This window comes from Mizuhopecten yessoensis, unplaced genomic scaffold (assembly GCF_002113885.1).
Source record: "Mizuhopecten yessoensis strain PY_sf001 unplaced genomic scaffold, ASM211388v2 scaffold6893, whole genome shotgun sequence".
Lineage (NCBI taxonomy): Eukaryota > Metazoa > Mollusca > Bivalvia > Pectinida > Pectinidae > Mizuhopecten > Mizuhopecten yessoensis.
Window position 1 is genome coordinate 619,128 of NW_018406777.1, and position 20,741 is coordinate 639,868.

The 20,741-nt window shown below is 36.0% G+C and overlaps 1 protein-coding gene across 2 annotated transcripts in view; it reads right to left on the reverse strand.

Moving 5' to 3' along the window:
• Positions 1 to 20,491, reverse strand: part of LOC110452814 (synergin gamma-like) — a 28,774-nt gene extending 8,283 nt beyond the window's left edge. The window contains exons 1-13 of one of the 2 annotated variants that reach the window (XM_021501502.1): positions 20,456 to 20,491; positions 18,430 to 18,458; positions 17,947 to 18,095; positions 17,556 to 17,638; positions 14,735 to 14,979; positions 13,881 to 14,057; positions 11,897 to 12,082; positions 11,353 to 11,491; positions 10,978 to 11,140; positions 9,324 to 9,708; positions 9,052 to 9,112; positions 8,288 to 8,400; positions 7,445 to 7,477 (exon numbers count right to left, since the gene is read on the reverse strand). In XM_021501502.1, coding sequence (XP_021357177.1) covers positions 7,445 to 7,477; positions 8,288 to 8,400; positions 9,052 to 9,112; positions 9,324 to 9,708; positions 10,978 to 11,140; positions 11,353 to 11,491; positions 11,897 to 12,082; positions 13,881 to 14,057; positions 14,735 to 14,979; positions 17,556 to 17,638; positions 17,947 to 18,095; positions 18,430 to 18,458; positions 20,456 to 20,469 — 1,777 coding nt within the window. In that variant the 5' untranslated portion in view covers positions 20,470 to 20,491. The remainder of the gene's footprint in view (positions 1 to 7,444; positions 7,478 to 8,287; positions 8,401 to 9,051; positions 9,113 to 9,323; positions 9,709 to 10,977; positions 11,141 to 11,352; positions 11,492 to 11,896; positions 12,083 to 13,880; positions 14,058 to 14,734; positions 14,980 to 17,555; positions 17,639 to 17,946; positions 18,096 to 18,429; positions 18,459 to 20,455) is intronic. The other variant, XM_021501503.1, reaches the window with a different exon arrangement.
• Between the last annotated feature and the right edge of the window lie 250 nt (positions 20,492 to 20,741).

Genomic DNA, 20,741 nt, shown 5'->3' on the forward strand with positions numbered 1-20,741 from the left:
CATTAATTTGAACAGAGTTTAAAGCCTTCCATCCCTGCATGCTTCAGGCCCTTTTGGTTATTCAGAATAAGTTGATATGAAGTTTTAAACATATTTGACCCCTGTGACCTTGAATTTGGGTGAAGGTCATTCGTTTGAACAAACTTGGTAGCCCTTTATCCAAGCATGCTACTGGCCAGATATCACCATCTTAGGCCTTTTGGTAATTGAGAAGAAGTTGGTTAAATGTTTAAAACATATCTTACCCCTGTGACCTTGAAAATGGGTGATAGTCATTTGTTTGAACAAACTTGGTAGCCCTTCATCCCAGCATGCTATTGACCAAATATCAACATCCTGGGCATTTTGGTTATTGAGAAGAAAATGCTTAAAGGTTTCAAACATATTTGACCCCTGTGACCTTGAATACTGGACAAGGTCATTTATTTAAACAAACTTGGTAGCCCTTTATCCCAGCATACTACTGACCAAATATCAACATCCTGGTTCTTTTGATTATTCAGAAGAAGTTATTTAAAGGGCACTACCACTACCGAGGTAGCTTGGTCAGTTAGAGCGATAATCTAATGATGCAGAGGTCCAGGGTTCATATCCGGTTCTACTGATTAACTCGGAACACTGTTGTTGATTTGTTGTAATTTATTGCATCTGTATTTTTTGTTCATGAAAGTTCCCCAATGCAGAGTTTTCTTTCTTTTTTGAAACGATCTATTAAAGCTACAGTGACGTCAAAGAATTTTTGCAGTGATACGGGGATCTTTAACTGTTGAATTATCCCTGTCCATTGATTACCAGTAGTTTCATAATTGATAAACTACAGTACATTACATTGCCAGTGATATCATTCCTTTATTTACCTTTAACCTGTAATAAAACATAACATTATTACTAACTTTCTTATACATTTTTTTTAAATGTGTACCTCATGCATCCTTAACCTAAAGTTAAAGTTCTATGGGTGTATGAGTTTCAGGTTCTCTAAGCCAAAGAAAACGTCATATAAAGAAATTGAAAATATTTTTGTTAAAATGTCAACAGTGACCTTGACCTCAGTTATATTTGTATCTGCAATACAATCCCATACATCTATGGTAAGTAAGACATAGTACTTACTACTCCCATGCATGTTTATAGTCTCATAAAACAAACTTATTTCAAAGATCATAGAGTTATACACGTACAATTATGTGACAGATCATGTTGCCTAACTATGGGGGTCAATTCAAGTTATGTGATAATTGATTATAAATGAATATAATGTTGAATATAAACAATCAAGTTTCAGATACTTACCACAATTTTTTTTTAAACACCTTACATATTACAAACCACTTTGAACTTTGACTCTTGCATAACTTAAAGTTAAACTCAGATTAACAGGCAGTGACAAAAACAGAAATTTCTAATCTGTCTTATCTACTATGCAAAAGAAGATTTTTGAAAGTTTCTGAAAATAATATATATATATATTTTTTGTATGTCCAGCCTGGTTTTTTCTTGAATTGAATTTCCTTGACCCTATGACTATGTAACATGTATGATAAAAAATTGGTTTAAAGTGAACAATTTGATGACAAAGAACATCATGCTACTGTAACTACATACTTGATCATCTGTTTGTGCCAGGTAAGCTAAAATGCCATTTAATCATATAGTGTTCATATACATATACACTCTGAAACAGAAATGGGTTATTGTCAAGTATTTTTTTCTTTCCTATGAAAGATAGCCCAAACAGAATCTCCTACAAGTCAGTAGAGTCAGACACAAATGACCTGTCACATTGACATTTCTGTGGGATATATATATTAACACTGGCCAGTAACAGTCCTTGGCCGTTTCTGTCTATCGTGCGGACCAAACGGTTGGACCAGTTGGACCAGAATTGTTCGTTTATGAAATAAAGCCAGACCCAGTAATCTGATGCTGCTTTCACGCGTGCCTTGCAAAAGCCTTGCAAGGCCTGCATAAACTTTTGCAGGTCCTCTAGGATTTATACCTGAAAATGTAACATTTAAAAACGAACGTACCGGTTGCCGCGTTGTTCCGCATAAACGAACAGGCCCCTTATGTAGGTGTGCCCACCTATTCATTGATGGTCAGGTGTATCAAATACAAAACACACATACCGAGACTGATTGTCACTAATGCTGTGATATTAAATCAGGGAAATTTTTCATAGTTAATCATGTATGCTAGTGATTTTTGAAATAAATGTGACAGAACAATGCCAATAGAAAATGCACAATTTTGAAAATATTGTACTTATGATTTGTTAGTTACTTAAGTTAAACTTACTGAAACTGGACCCTGGGTTATATAATTTATGTACAATATACCACACAGATGACATGAATTAACAGAAGTAGTTGTTGCTTTACCAATAGATATCAAATTCTCAGCGATGATAGCCGTTTACTGGTAGTCATTATGACTGTTTTGTTCATGACATGTCCCTTAGGGTTCATCCGATCATCGACTTGCCTGTAATCAATATGGTAATCCAAGGTCAAAACGTCAGGTCATTGTGTTCTGACTGTACTAGTACTATAGCACAGTAAATCTAGTCACCACACCAAAACACACCCTTATGAACAACGTACAGTGACATCTTGTGTATAAAAATGACACCAAACAATTAATGCCAACTTCATCTGGTTAGATGTGTTGGGGAGGGTGTCTCATCCTCTTAAACTGTAAAACTACACTTCATCTGGTTAGATGTGTCTGGGAGGGTCTCCCATCCTCTTAAACTGTAAAACTACACTTCATCTGATTAGATGTGTCTGGGAGGGTGTCCCATCCTCTTAAACTGTAAAATTACACTTCATCTGGTTAGATGTGTCTGGGAGGGTGTCCCATCCTCTTAAACTGTAAAACTACACTAATCCAAGTCCTGTACCAACACAATCAGGTCATGCAATCAAGTGAACATCAACTGTATAAACAAAATCAGCAATCCCAACACATTAAAATAATTGTGGATTTTGGAATGCTTACCGTACACCTCTGTTTCGAAACAGGAAACAAAACTGAGTGATAAAGGCTATTTTCCTGTTAGAAATCGTGCATTTTCAAGGAAAAAGGTAGAACAATTCTTGTACATTGATGTGCCTAATACTTAAAATAAGGTAGCTAATGTCTTTAGTGAGGTACTTAGAAAACTGGTTCAGTTCTTACTCCCTTTTACTGTATAAAACTTGCTTTGTTGTTACACTGAATTCCATGTCTATGCATGTAAAACTATAGTCTTTGAACACATTTAAATACATGTACAGTACATGTATATTATATTCTGCATGGGAAACAAAATATTTTGCACAATCATCATGCCTTTAAATCATTTTGCTTGGGTAAATAATCAGATCATATATATTTTATATTGATGCTAAATTTATGATATTGCCAACACATAATCTCAATTTTTAGAGGTTAATTAACATATAGTTTGTTTCTTTATGTTTTCATGCTTGTGATTTTATACAATGTTTCTGGTAACACATTACGCTGGTTTCAAGTGAAGTGTTAGGTGTTGCACTGTATAGACAACAAAGCAATGCCATATCTACAGTTAGGATAAAGGGATTGGTGGATTAATTAGTACATGGGCAGGTCAGCACAGCTGGCTAGTACACACATGATCACGAGGCACATCCAATAGGCAGGTATACTAATCACACTGCAATACTATAACTCTAGACTGATGCAGAAACATTCAAAACTGAAAAACATTAAAGCTTTACAAACTTACATTTTCCTAATTCTAAACATGACTGACATCTTCTAAATTCAATGGCATTGCAAAATCTGTAGTTTTAATATATTTTAAACGTTATTTCTGATAAGCCTAACTAAAACACGAGGTCCATTGGACCTGTATTGCTCACCTGGTTTTATATTTAAGTCATTACAACTGGATGCATTAGTACATCTTTATATGAAATTTCCTCAAATCCAGACAAGATCTATGTTCTAACCCAACTGGGACCACAATATCTGTCTTTCAACTAATCGAGGGCCTCCATTGAGTTGCCATGTTTACAGATTTTGAAATAAGTAATATGTCATATTACAGGGTGTAATTAGACAATACTTTAATTTTCATTCAACTATAAGCTTTATAAACCTAGAAACCAATTTTTAACAATTTATGAAAACTACACCATAGAATATGATGATCTAGCTGTACCATTTCTTAGGACCACAGGGGTTAAATCAACCTCATTCAATTAAGAAATGTTTGTTCTTCCTCAATAATGTTTTTGACCAAATTTTGTACAATCCACTCAGGCAATTAGGGGGTATTAGCATCTTAAAGCAAAATATTAGATAATTTTCCTGTTTGGGGCCCGGTCTTCCTAGCCCCAGGTGTTGAACCCGTCTCATTTATTTAGGAAATGAAGTTTCAGAGCAAATTTGGTTAAAATCCTCTCTGGTGTTTAGGAGGAGATGCATTTGAAAGCAAATTTAGCTAGGTTCTCCTTTAGGGCCTCACCCCCATGGCCTCAGGGGTCAAACCAACCTCATTTATTTAAGAAATGATTGCCCTTCCCTAGTGATGCTTCAGACTAAATTTGATTGAAATCCTCTTTGGCATTTAGGAGGATAGGTCTTAAAGAAAAAATTGACGACGGACGACGACGACGACGACGAACGCTGCGCCACGGCATAAGCTCACTGTGGTTCTTCAGACCAGGTGAGCTAAATAATGAAGAAAGAAAAAAATCTCAAAGAATTTATTTTGTTTTAATAATGCATGCATGTAGGCAGAGAAAATGTTATGCCCCTACAAATCAAAGTACTTGTTTAAGATCAATCACATCCTTGTTGACAACTTATCACAGGTTTAACCTCAAATTATAGCTCAAACATTAACTTGAACATTGGTTTGATTGGTTTAATTTTGTTTAACATCCTATTAACAGATAAGGTCATTTAAGGACGTGCCTCCATGTGTTTAGTGTATGCGTGCTTGCGTGTGTGTATGCAGGAGACACCCTGGGTTGGTTGGTGTGCTTGCCTCCTTGTGATAGCGCAGATCTTCACATGCCAACTTTATAGTGCTATCTCACTGAAATATCATGCCAAAGGTACCCAGGATAGCACTCCATCCGGTCACATTATACTGACAAAGGGTGAACCAGTTGTTGCCATTCTCCTAAATGCTGAACGTTCAGCAGGGAATAACAACTTCCTTTTTTAGGACCTTGGTATGCCCCGGCCTGGGGACAACCCATTGCCTTTCTCATCTGGCCAAACGTTCAACATTCAAGACAAAAATGAGGTGTTGCCAAGCAAGGCGTTAGGAAATAAAAGTAGTTAGAAGAAGAGAGAAAGATAAAGATCCCACGACCAAATTTTGCAATGGGCGCAGCAGTTTTATTAAGGTCGCTTTTGTGTCCCAAAATAGAGGACACCAAAGCAAATTCCCAATTCTGCAGGGGGTTCCTACATTAGTCGGTTGTTACGATACATGCAGTGGGTAACAGCAGGTGTATTCTTTTCCTGATCCCCCACCTGCAGGGGTGAATATTTGAACACTGAATAAGGTCCTGTAAATCTATACAGATCATTAATTTGAACACTGATCTGTATAGATTTACAGGACCTCATGTACAGTCCAATGGAGCTCATACATGGAATGTGATGATAGATTTGAGAGTATGAAAACAAACACATACTTCTTATTAGTGTAGCTACTCTAAAAATAGTTTATGGCTTTGACATAAACAAAAGTACATAACACATTTTTGAAGCTGTGCATAGACTTGAATGATACAAGGTACACATGTACATCACCAGTCAGAGATGTACACACACTTGTATGATACAAGCTAGGTACACAACACGAGTCAGAGATGTACATACACTTGTACAAGGTACACAACACGAGTCTGAGATGTACATATACTTGTATGATACAAGGTACACAACACGAGTCAGAGATGTACATACACTAGTATGATACAAGGTACACAACACGAATCTGAGATGTACATACACTTGTATGATACAAGGTACACAATGTGAGTTAGAGATGTACATACACTTGTATGATACAAGGTACACAACGTGAGTTAGAGATGTACATACACTAGTATGATACAAGGTGTACAACATGAGTAAGAGATGTACATACACTTGTATAATACAAGGTATACAACAGGAGTTAGAGATGTACATACACTTGTATGATACAAGGTACGCAACGTGAGTTAGAGATGTACATACACTAGTATGCTACAAGGTACACAACATGAGTTAGAGATGTACATATACTTGTATGATACAAGGTACACAACACGAGTCAGAGATGTACATACACTTGTACAAGGTACACAACACGAGTCTGAGATGTACATATACTTGTATGATACAAGGTACACAAAACGAGTCAGAGATGTACATACACTAGTATGATACAATGTACACAACACGAATCTGAGATGTACATACACTTGTATTATACAAGGTACACAATGTGAGTTAGAGATGTACATACACTTGCATGATACAAGGTACCCAACGTGAGTTAGAGATGTACATACACTAGTATGATACAAGGTACACAACACGAGACAGAGATGTACATACACTAGTATGATACAAGGTATACAACATGAGTAAGAGATGTACATACACTTGTATAATACAAGGTACACAACAGGAGTTAGAGATGTACATACACTTGTATGATACAAGGTACACAACACTAGTCTGAGATGTACATACGCCTGAAGTGTTAATGGCACACAACTCTCTATAACGATGTTAAACATGTTTAATAAGTGTCGTGAGATTATTTCTATCGGTGTACAATTGTAAATAAAGGCCTGAAATAGCAAAGTTTAACAGAAGAGCTGACAAAAGGTTAAACCAGTCATGTTAATTTCAATAAAATAAAATATCACAACAACATAATATATACAATCAATATTTTAATCCTGAAATGAGCTAGGACGGTAACCAACACACAAGGTATTATGACAGTGGTCTGACACAAGGGGGTTTCCAAGTGATGAATTTGTAAATATTACTATGAAAGTTTCTTGGCTGCAAAGTTTACAGAAAAAAGGACAGATGTTATTCATCAACTAATCATTTCACTGAAAATGTTAAAAATTTCATCAACACATATAAAAAGACAGATTAACAGCACACTATTTATTATTTTATATAAACGTTACATGGTTGGAAACCCACAAGGTTCAGCCACTGACTGCGAGGACTAAACTTTACATGATGCATTATGGATCAGGCATTAATGCACCTACACCTACCAGGCAACAAGATGTCTAAAATGATGAGCATGTAAGGAAAACGCTATGTTAAAATCCATGATGTCGAGCAAAATAAATCAGGAAATCAACGTTGTAAAAATAGCCCCACCACTATATATACAGGATGCAATGCCGACATTCACACCCGCTGTGTATTTTTATACCTTTGAGGAGCTGTCTTTGGGGAGAAGCGGACACTGCATAAAACAAACAGGACTAAATTTAAAATCCACTCCCAAAACAATACAGATCTACGATAGAAAACAGGGAATTCTAATGAGAACCAATATGAGACATGTTGTTTGAAATTAATACAGAAACAATCCATTTCCAAAAGTAACACAGGTTTGTAAAATACAATAGAAATACAAATATGTAGTAAAACACTACAGGAAATCTAAAGATATTAGAGAAATTAAAAACAATCAACAATGGTTAAGAACACTTTTTTAAAGTGTTTTTTGATGATGTCCTGTGAGTCTATGACTTACGTTAAGTGGATATTTACACAATAAATAAATATTATCTACTAAGCAATCTAAAGCCTTGCCATCATATTTTCTATTTCATAACTCTAGTTATTTACTATATTAAGTTTGCTAAGTAACTGTTACCATAGCAACACTAACTATATCTATAGTTAAGAATATATCAAACAAAACATTACGCTGAAAAAAACTTGAAACTTTCACATATCTAGTATTTTAAATAGCAAGCAATTAGAATATCCTGCTGAGAAGTATATTTTTATAATCAAATCTGACGTCATTGATGAAATCTTTCAAATATCTAGTACTTTAGTATATGATTGAAATATCTTGAGGAGAAGCATTAACTTCCTAAATGAGGTCCTGAAACTGTGACGGGGCCTGGAGGGTGACAACACGACAAACACTGGATAACAGCTACATCTATCTGGAAGTGTTGTAGGTAATAAGTGCACCAAAACACAGATCTGTATGGAACACAACACAGAGGTCACCAAGTCCACTAATCCCCACACTTACCCGACGAGTCGTCACTGCCGAAGAAGTTCTGTACGTTGGAGTAGGTCATTTCTGAAGTGATGGGTCCAGTCATCCTCTCTGCCTCGGCAGGTGTTGGAACCTCATACAGGTATCTAAAGCAGATGTTCAAAAACTTAACTTAAAACTTACTTTACAAGATTCCTGATGTTCCTTGCTATAGTTTACCTGTCATAAGCTCAGGGAACTTTGTACTCACATAGATTAAGGGAACATTTAGCTGCATATCATTCACATGCAAAAAAGTGTTTAATAAGCATAAAATATAAATCTGTTCAGCAAAAGATGTGGATTTTACATCATTGACATCCAGGGTTTAACATTGATAAAATAACATAAACAATCACCTATACATCATGAAAAAAATTAACATATAATTGATAGTGACTTTTAAGTTTTTAGTCTTTATGTCAACATCTACAGAATGTTCCACATGCATCTAGTTTACACAAGACACATAATGTACTTTTGTTTATATAATCGTGTTGTCAATACATGTAGATCCCATCAATCAGTGGTCTAGCCCCATTATCAAGTAAAAACTACTATAATATCAAATCTCAACAATTTTCCTCAGCAAATATAGCTCTTCACAAATCTGATATGAGAAATCATTTTCAAAGTTACCTCTTCGATACAGGGGGCCGAAAGTTTAAACTTACACATTTCCTGATTGATATTTTAAGACAATATTTTACATATTAAAGTTACTAGATATAGCCACACAAAATAAACATAAAACTTACTCAATTTCAGGTTTCTTTTTGGGTCTGACTGGTTGTTTGGGCATGACTGGTACAGACGTATCTATCAATCCATAAAATTAATCATTAAGACACACATAACAGCTACATGATATATCAATAGGTTGAATATTAATAAATGTAAAAACAAAAACAAAACCACACAGTCCTATATGGTTTTAAACCTATGCAGACAGAATATGCTGATAGAAAAAATGAAAAACAGAGATGTAATGCATGCCAGGTAATCACAATGACAATATAACAGTACCTACCTGTCTTTGGAGTAGGTCCAGCAGCCTGAAAATCAGCAAAATCATCATCACCACTAGGTACAAAAACCTCCATGGTAGCTGCTGTAGCAACACCAACCACAGGCTGTATAACTGGCACCTGGATCCCTTGTTGTAACGGAGTACCTGATTGGATGATAGGAGAAGGTACCATTTGTTGAGAAACTGCTGTGGGGGGTATTGGAAGACATTGCCCTTGTTGACTTTGAGGACCAGGACCCGGAGGACCTTGACCTTGTTGACCTGGATGACCATGACCTTGAGAACCTGGGGGACCTGAAGGACCTTGTCCCTGCTGTCCAAGGAAAGGAATGGGAGGCTGTGGGAGTTTGTTTAGCATGTCCATTGTCAGGGCCTGGTAGTTGTTCTATAAAATACAAATTACAATATGACTTGTACGAAACATAAATTTTGAACCATGATAGTTGCATATAAAAAAAATACAGTTATCTTTTAAATGACATGTTATCAAATATGAAGGGCAAAATACCTACTACAGGTGTTGCAACAGAGAACAGTTTCAGATAAACACTGCATCAAGGTTTATTCCAATATCTCATGTTCAAAACAAAGAGTACAGCAAACAGTATGATATAGGCCGCTCAAATCAATGTGGGAGTCCGATCAATTGTAGGGTTTTCTGCGATAGTGACGGAAGTTAAAAATGTTTTTTTATGTGTAAACAACCAGTGCAGGCAATGGTGTTAAGAAATATGAAATATATTTTATGAAATTTGGTTGAAAAATATAAAGATTCTGTAGTTGTGACCTTGGCTTGGACCATAAGACCTGGAACTTCAAAATAGTCTCCAGAGACTGATGCATGGAATGATTTTATGAGATTTTATAAAATTGTGCTGAAATATCAGTCATAAATGCATTAAAATGCCAATTTTCCAACCATCATGGTCTGATGGAAGGACCTGTAGCATTGACTTTGACCTTGAACATATCTCCCTGAACTTCAACTGGTCTTGATGGATTGATGTCAGAATACTTGTGTGTGTTTCAGAAACCTGGGAACAACCCAAGACAATTTGACATCTGTGACCCTGACCTTGAAAGTACAGCCTTTACCTTCCACTGGTCTCCAGAGATTTACATCAGGCGTACTAGTGTGAAGTATCAACAAATTTGGTTTCAAATCTTAGTCAGAAACAAGCCACGTGATAAAATGATTTTGTAGCTATGACCTTGACTTTCGACTAGGCTCTAGAGATTGATGTCAGGAATGCTTGTGTGAAATTTCATGAAATCTGGATGAATATTTGGATCAGAAAACTGTAGACAAGTTGAATGAATGCACAGATAAACAGAAAGGAAAATGCTAATTTCAGATTTTCCAAACGCAGGAGAATAGAAAAAAGGTTCATATGGTTAAATACACAGCTGGAAAATGTCAGTTTAAGATAAATGGAAAGTTGATAGAATTATATAATTTTGAGAATTTAGTAAGTAAATAGTCAAACATGTTTCCAGTATACTTTTGCACCTAACTTAAGACATAAATAATGGCAGAGTGTGTGGGATGATTTATGTGTACCGGTAAGTATGATTACTACATTTCTACCTGGACTGATGCATGTTCATTTCCATGTCATTGTTTAGCGATATTATATCTACATCATTTGCTTACCTGGGCAAAAGCAATCAGGGCCAACATCAGGTATAGCTCCTCCTTGATGAGCTGGCCCGGCGTTGTTCGGTTGGCTAGGTTCCAAATCTGCCCAAGAGTCTCCTTGTTCAGTCCACTCATCAACAAGATCGGATATAGACGTTCTGTAGCAATCTGGCCATTCCTATTACAAGACATTTTCATTTTCAAAAATAATAAATATCTAAAATTGAAAACAATAACAAAATTCTGTTTGTCTCAGAAACTTTCTATTTAAACTTTCAAAAAAGCATTAGGACTCAACAGTTATATTAGTCCTCTAATTACTGATCAACACAGATATAGCTTGTAATTACCTTCCACTTTTGACATGAATAACGTCCACTACAAACTTACACAATGGCTGCCTCTAGCACTTGTTTGTATACAGGAGGGATTCGGTCCTCCTCCTTACACCAGCCAGGGATTTCAAATTTGGCCCCCTCCTGTCCCTGGGGGGGTTGCCCTGGGTGGGGCACAGGCTGTGTGGATGGATCTACAACCATACAGTTCTAGTATATCAGAGACAAGCTCATGATTATCATCCCCATCATGAACAGGTTCTTCTACTTTTTAATGATTCACAGTTAAGAACCATGTCTGGCTTGCAAAAAACTCTTTATTTTGAATAGGACCTCCACTTATGGCAAGTAAGTAAAGATCAGTGTGCCAAAAGTATTACACAAGGAAAAGGATTAAATTTTGTAAGTTATAAAAAATTCCAGATTACTCTCCTCAGTTTATTTGTACAATAGTGAATTTCCTTACCCCAGGTATGATCTATATAAAACTTCCAAGTCCAAACCCCTTTCACTGTTTTGGACTAGAAGTTTTATAAGTATAACTTATACAAATAATCCTATGGTATGTTGAAATCATTTGAAACTTTGTTATTAGTCACCTAGAGTAAAGAGCTCAGACAGCTCCTCAACTGGTTGTGTCCACTGGCGAGCCTGTTGACTCTGGTGGAAAGTGTGGTGGTAGGTCTGGGTCGTCGTTGGTAGTTCCTTTAGGGCAGGGCGGTGGAATGTTTTTGCCTTGTTAGGTGCCTTCAGGTCTGAACATTCCATCATCATGGACATCAAATCTAGGTAAATCAATTACAACTAAAACTACAGAGGCTAATTCAGCTTATACATTGGCTATCTGAAGTAAAACTAAGAATGAAGGACATTAAATGACACCAATTTGATATGGAGGAGGAGGTGCATTTATGTGCAATGTAGCTGCTTCAAGGGTCAAAACATTTTAAGGATGCTCATGCCACTGCTGAAAACTGTAACTACATTTTGAAAAGCATTTTTTCTGGCATGACTGTAGCTTTGATAAATCATTTCTGAAAAGAAAACCATACCTTGTGGGACTTGAATGAAAACAAAAATGTGAAACATACAATCTGTAATTAGCCACAATGTTCTGTGCATATAACTTCAGCTAGAGCAGGATTCGAACCCTGGACCCGAGTTTGTTCTACTATCACTCTTACTAACCGAGTTTCCTGGGCAATGTAAGTGTCACCACCCAACTTTGCTACAGTTGCATCCAAACACAATATGAAGGGGAGGTTACTTTATATATGAACAAGAGGCCCAATGGGCCTGCATCGCTCACCTGGTATAAATCTTACACTTGTAATCTTAAAAGTGGACTAAAATACAGCTACAGGCAGAATATCAGTGTTTGATTCATAAGAACCTTATTAAAAGATTTAAACATATGATGCCTATGACCTTGAATGTCGTACAAGGACATCAGGTTGAGAGTGGATCAAGGTCATTCATTTGAACAAACTTGGTAGTCCTTCATCCCAGCATGCTACAGGCCTAATTTCAGTACCCTGGGCCTTTTGGTTATTGAGAAGTTGTTTGAAGATTTTAAAACATTTGACCCCTGTGACCTTGAAAATTGGTCAAGGTCATTCATTTTAACAAACTTGGTAGCCCTTCATCCCAGCATGCTACAGGCTAAATATCAGTACCCTGAGCATTTTGGTTATTGAGAAGAAGTCGTTTGAAGATTTTACGACATTTGACCCCTTTGACCTTAGAAGTTGGTCAAGGTCATTCATTTGAACAAACTTGGTAGTCCTACATCACAGCATGCTACAGGTCCAATATCAGTACCCTGGGTCTTTTGGTTATTGAGAAGAAGTTGTTTGAAGATTTTAAGAAATTTGACCCCTTTGACCTTGAAAGTTGGTCAAGGTCATACATTTTAACAAACTTGGTAACCCTTCATCCCAGCATGCTACAGGTCCAATATCAGTACCCTGGGCCTTTTGGTTATTGAGAAGAAGTTGTTTGAAGATTTTAAGACATTTGACCCCTGTGACCTTGAAAATTGGTCAAGATCATTCATTTTTACAAACTTGGTAGCCCTTCATCCCAGCATGCTACAGGGCCAATATCAGTACCCTGGGCCTTTTGGTTATTGAGAAGAAGTTGTTTGAAGATTTTAAGACATCTGACCCCAGTGACATTTAAAGTGGGTCAAGGTCATGCATTTGAACAAACTTGGTAGCCCTTTATCCTAGCATGCTACAGGCCCAATATAAGTACCCTGGCCGTTTTGGTTACTGAGAAGAAGTTGTTTGAAGTAAACAGTTGACGCCGGACAGACGGACGGACACCGCACCATGGCATAAGCTCACTTGCCATTCTGGCAGGTGAGCTAAAAACCACAGAGCAGTGGGATACGGATCTTTTAAAGGAAAATGCAGCAACATGACTGTAATATATGTATAGGTTCATAATGACATAAGTAAAACTTTCGAAAAATTGTGTTGATATTCAAGACATGGCTAAGTAAATCAAGGGACAGAACTCAATATTAATGGAATCATCAAGGCACTCATTTAACGTAGATTTTTGAATAAGTCTACCTACCTTTTTTCTCCTCCTTGCTTTGACTGATAGCTGGATTTTCACCACTTGGTGGTTCGGGTAAAGACTGTGGTAGGCTCTGCGTCTCTGGGGCTGCCATGTTTTCTATAGGAGCTGACACAGTAGTACATGGACCAGCCATGAAATCTCCAAAACCGTCATCTTCTTGCTCTGCAAAACCTATAATGATACCGATTCTAATAGATTATTTATCTTACTTATAAAATGTTTTGAACAACATGCATCAATATATGGGACTTAAGAGAAACCAAAGTTAAACCTTCAATCCTTTTCTAATCATCTAACCTCAAATTGACACATACAACCACATGTTTGTGGAATTTAAATTATCAATATAAGATAAAATAAGGAATCTGACGCGCAAAAAATGAATTAAAAATTGTCTTTAAGGTATCTTTGTCATTATAAATTAATGAAGCTTGTTAGTAATAATTACAATTCGTTGATCACGTATTATAAATTAACGAAGCGTGCTAGTAATAATTACAATTCATTGATTACGTATTATAAATTAATGAAGCTTGTCAGTAATACTTACAGTTCATTCATTACGACCACGTATAAGCTAGCTTCATTTGCTTTATCACTTGTTAAAGTTAAAATTATAAAAATTCCTATTTTCATAATAATTAAAAACTAAAAATAAAACTCTGTATTCTGCAAACCACTTTCTTGTCAAATGTACTGTATTTTGCTTGTATCCTAAAATAGGTCGGATTTATATATACCTAAATTTAGAGGACAGTGTTTTTTTTAATACTGATAGTATTGTAATCTATGGAACTGTGGTATTAACAGTAAAATGGAGCCCATACAACCTCATAGTTATTCCTCACCTTCTTTTTTTGAAGGAAGTTCCTTTTTGGGTTTAGGCCTGTCCACTTTACCAAACATGGACTCCATAAGTCCCTTAGAGAACTTATCTGCATCCACTGGAACTGGGCGACCAAATGCTTGTAGTTTTTGTTTTTGAGCTAGGAACTGTTTTTCCTTCCGTTGTTTCTCCTCTAGTTGCCGCAGTTGTTCTGCAGACATTGTGACAGGTCTGTTTGTCTGGCCTGGTGCTTGGTGGCTAGGTGCCCTATAAAAAGTTGCAATATCAGGCACTCACTGACAAGTAAGGTTAAATTCTTCTTATTAATACTGATATATTTTGACCTCTGAGATTAAAGCATGTTGAAAAAGTACTCGTTCCACATAGTGTAATGCAAAACATTTGAACCTTACATCAGTTACTTGTATTTTCATACATTAATAATTTTATTTCAGTATGTCTGCTAAAACGATTAACATTTATTAAGCAGAAGAATGGAATTGACAGTTTTGACACCTACTAAAAAGTTCAAAAAATACCCACCACAAACTATTATATATAAATCACTTATCCAGTTATGTCAACTGATCCATAGCATTTTGAAAGGTAATTATTATATGACCTGTCCTCAATATACTGTTCCTTGGCTATAAGAAACAAGAGTTCCCAGAGGGATCTTGGCGCCCATCATAGTACCATCTTCATTTCAATTATCCGTTTGATCAGTTTGCCTATCTGCCAACTTAATCAATCTTTTGAGCAACCTCAAAAGTTAACAAGCACAACTCAGGACCACTGAGTGAAGGGGAACCTACATATCAAATTTGAAAAAAATTCCTCCAGTTAATTCTGAGAAATAGTGATAACAAACTTAAACTGTAACAAGATGGCCGGCCGATATGATATTTGATATGCTTAACTCAGAACAGGAAAAACCCTTGTGAAATTTGAGAAAGATCCCTTCAAGTCTTTGGACTAAAAAACTTTTACTCCCAAATTCAATACGGCCACTTGCCAGCAATCTTGGTTTTCCAATCATCCACGAAATTTGAAATGCAGAGTGGGGAACTATGGGGAACCTTTATGTAAAATTTGAGAAAAAAACTCCTGAACATTCTGAGAAATAACACTAACAAATTTTAATGCTCAAATTCAAGATGAAGTCTGTCAGCCATCTTGGTTTACCCTTCTGTCCCAAAATTTAATTTGCATAACTAGGGGTGATGAGGAACTTTTGTGTCAATTTTGAGCAAGACCCCTCCAGAACTTTCTGAAAACAGTGCTACCAAACTAACTTTCAAATGCAAGATGGCTGCCTGTCGTCCAATTTGGTTTTGTGATCAGAACAAAAAAACGATATGCATAACTAGTGATCATGGGGAACCTTCATGCAAAATTTGAGAAAGATCCCTCCAGTACTTTCTGAGGTAATAATATACAACATTTTATATAGCGCCCTATTTAGCTAACATAAGCCACTCTAAAGCGCTTTACAGTACATAGATATAAAATTAATACAATTAGCATATACATTAATTATTTCAATTTTGAGGAATTCGCAGGAGCTGCCTTATCAGGCACTAACTACTAGTCCTATGCCACCTGGCTAATATCTCCCTATGTGTGTATGCCTACGTGTGTGCTGGAGATGTATTGTGTTCTGTTTTGTAGTGGGACAGTGCTTCCAAATGTATCATTTATAGTGCCACCTCACTTGAATGCTACAGCACAGATACTGCAACATCCACCCCAGACCATTGTATACTCCACCTGGGTTGTTGGAGTTGTGTGGGCAGAAGAAAAACACTTTCTCTGATATTCCATGTGTACGACGACTTCGAGAATCAAACTCTGGCCGTCTGCGTGGAACAAACTTTAACTCTCAAATTCAAGATGGGTGCCTGTCCACCATCTTGGTTTTGTAATCAGTCCCAAAAAACGACAATAAGGACGATAAGGAACCTATAAGTGAAATCTGAGAAATATCACTCCCATACTTTATGAGAAATAGCGCTAACAAACTTTCATTCTCAATTTCAAGATTACTGACTGTCAGCCATCTTGGTCTTGCAATCAGTCCCAAAATACAATATACATAACTTGGGATCCTGGGGAACCTTCATGTAAGATTTGAGAAAAAATCCTCTAGCACTTTCTGAGAAATACATGTAGCACTAACAAGAATAGTTTAAGGACGGAATGACGGACGGATGCAGGGTGATTTGAATAGCCCACCATCTGATGATGGTGGGCTCGTAAAGCTACAGCTGCCAAGCAACATCCTATTGCAGAAAAGTACTGATGTATACTGTAGTGTAACATGTCTGATTACATATTGATTATTCTCCATATGTAGAGGAAAAAACCTTCTTCCAACAGAATGAGTTTTACATGTCTCCCTACTGAAGAAGCATATATCAACAGTATCTATAAGTTTTGTCATTCACGGATTAATTACATTTTTTATGTTTCTGAGATTCATTACCAATGAAATACCTTTTTAACTGTCTTGGGGTTAATTCAAGAACTTAACTGTCTACTTCAGGATTTCATTTATTTTTTTTAAATGCCTTGATTAGATTTGGCAAACATGTATCATATATATTGTTGACATTTTAAATATGAGTTGTCTTCATATGCTTTTGGAGAAAGTCAAGCAAAATATGCAGAACTACATGTTGAAAATTACTTTATATATATAGTACTGCTATACTTGATAATGTTCAGTATCATCTGGTCCAGTGGAATATTTTCAGCTGAACATTTACATATGTAATTGTTTGCCATTTTCATTCTCTATTATGTTAAATGATTTTAATATTTGATTCTAAAATACTACTTACCGGTGCTTAAAGCTGTCAGCCATTTTCTGTGTGTAAGCGGGAGGGGCGATACGGGGACCATCAGGAGGTCTCATAGCCATTTGCTGCAAGTAACATAGAAATATGATGAAACTTGTGAAATATTTTCACACTTGAGTTTCAGATGATTCATCTTCAATAAGTGCAAGAATTTGATTTTGTGGAATGAACGATAGTACTGTATTTATACAGTATAGCACGTCTAAATCGAATGAAGAGAAAGTTTGCCAGTTTTAACATTTATTTATTTACAACATACCTTATAATGAAATATTAAAGTCAGAAAGAGTAGTATAGACATAGATGGGGCCAGTTCAGAGAGGACGTAGATTGCACTGATTAGAAAATCTCGCAATTTTGATTTTGAAATTACCTGCACTGGGAACATCATTTGCTGCGGTGCCATCATACGATTACCAGGAGGCATCATCATTCCTGTATGCATCATTGGCATCATCTGTATACCTGTACCTGGTTGCTGAAACTGGGGCATCCCAGGGTTTGGCATCATGCCAAAGTTTCCTGAAAAAAAGGCATCTCAATAAATGTGATGCTGCCAAAGGTTGGATCTCTGGTGAGGTTTAGTATCCTTGATATTTGAAAAAATAACTGTACATGTAAACTCAAATACTGTACACAGGCCTCTATATTTTGAGTAAATTAAAGGTATTAGTTTTCATATATAACTCAAGCATCATTAACTCTGATAAAAACAAATACAAATTTGATCTCTTGATATATGTATAAGATTTTACTTATAAAAGAAATTACAATTTTTATTGATATATTATATGCATAAAACATTTTGACATTTAGGAACGTAAACCTGTATTACTGTTATATTTGAAAATCTCACCTGGAGGTTGCCCTGGGTAACGGATATTTCTGAAAAAAGTAAAAATACAAAAATGGAACACCTTGATTTATCAAAGTAATCATGCATCAAAAAATGGGTCAATTGCCGTAGTTACACTTCAGTCCATTTGTACATGTTATGGGTGTGTACGATACATATTAGTATTGAAATCATACACAAACATGTATATTCAATGGCAAATTATTAGAATTAATTATATATAACTTCAATAATACACTACAGATTCACAAAATTATTAGATTATTCACATAATTTATGTTGCATGTTAATCCTATGAACTATTTATAGATGTCATAAAAAAGTCAATTCTGATGTATATCCATATTACATGATGCTTGACAACCTGCTTCACATTACATTGGCTGTGGCTATACGACTGAATCAGGTTAAGCGATTAAATTATGATTTTATTACAAGACAATATTTCAGTCTACAGAAAAAGTAGCAGATTTTGAGTTATTTGATTGCTGGTGACTACTACCAGTATACATTATACTAAGTCGTGCTTCTGACGCTCGGAAGATGATATACCTCTTACAAGTTATCCAAGTATCTTGATAAAAGAGCTATCATAGCTATTCTCCGAACAGTAAATCTTTGCAACACCTCTTTGAAGTTCGGGATGCTACTATGTTGTATATGGATTGGCTGTAGAGTAGGTGTCCACAACAGGTTGGGCACAACGGCGCATATGGGTAATAATCCTGCATTTGGGTAACATCTTTGTATGTTATGGTTGAATGCGCTTCGAATCGGGTGCCTCGGTAGCCGCGATCGCTAACGCGCACAGTCATTGTACTACTGTGTGCTATCAAGCGTGAGCTCCAGACCACTTGCTCTCCTAAGAATTTCGGTTCGATCCCCAGCGGTGGTGGAAAAAAGAGAGTGATGTCTGATAGGGTTAGTTGTTATCCCTCCGATGGCACGGTGGTTTTCCCCCGTGGGTTTTCCTCCACCACGAAAAACACCATTTGTTCCCTTAGCGGCGTCGTAATAAAAGCTCTACAGAGCTTATGTTTGTTGTTGACAATTGTACACGACGTTAAATAAAGATTATTTTATTATTATTATATATATCTACTTTCACTATCCTATATAAAAAATCAAAATTTTGTACTTCACCTACGTTATTGAAAATCGCCATATCTATTGGTTATTACAAACATCTTTTGGTTGGACAGTTTTCGGTTTTGAAAGTATTTCATGACCTTTGAAGCCTTAGAAAAGTCGGGACTTCTAAAACAACGAAAATGTCAAAACACGAAAAAACATTCAACCAAAAGTTGTTTATAATAACAATACAAATAGCGATTTTTAATAAAGATAGTGAAGTACAAAATTTTGATTTTTTTTATATAAGATAGTGAAAGTAGATTCGAAGTGCATTCAACCATAACATACAAAGATGTTACCCAAATGCAGGATTATTACCCATATGCACCATTGTGACCAACCTGTACAATGTACTTTTGTGGGTTATGGTCTCCCTTTTATAATAGCTATTTCTACATGAATTGGGAAAATATAGTTTATTTTTACTAAAGTTGGGATGATATTCCTATTTTTTTCCATAATTTTGGGAAATAAAGCATTTTTTTTTTATTTTTTTCATGTGGATTTTTTATATAAAATCACCAATTTCGATAGCAGAAATTTTAGAATATAAACCCAATGATGACAAGTATAAGTTTGAAGAATAATGATGATCTATCGTTAATCTGAAAGTGAGGCTCGAAGGACTAGTTGGTTTTGTTTTAAAGAGAATGACTGGACTACATGAAATCGACAGGTTTAGGTCGTCAGAATTTTGCAGACCGATACTCGATAGGCGATCCGCGGTAGGCTCGATATGTATAACGTTTGTGAAGGAAAACGTCTGTTTTCCAGCGAGATCAGCTGTAAGTTCTATCTTTTTGTTGTTATTATATTATTTTTATGAGATTATGTTTATATTAAGCAACAATGCTAAAATCGTACAATGAGAAACATAAACGTCAAAAATTACCTGTTGTCTGCCATTGAGAACTCTTTGACGTTGGACGTACTTCCGGGTAAAATGTAATTTGAAAAGAGCACCATTACTTTTCCTCCGGAAACGGACTGTACGGTAAGCCTTATATTATATCAGGGACAGTATTATACGTCCCTGATTATATATAGCTTCTACTGGCGCGTTTTAAATTGCAGTGGCATAGCATACATGTATGCTTGTATGATCAAGCATACACCATTGGTTTTTATCAACGATTTATTAAATGAAGTAGAATCGTCAGGCACATGAGCAATACTAG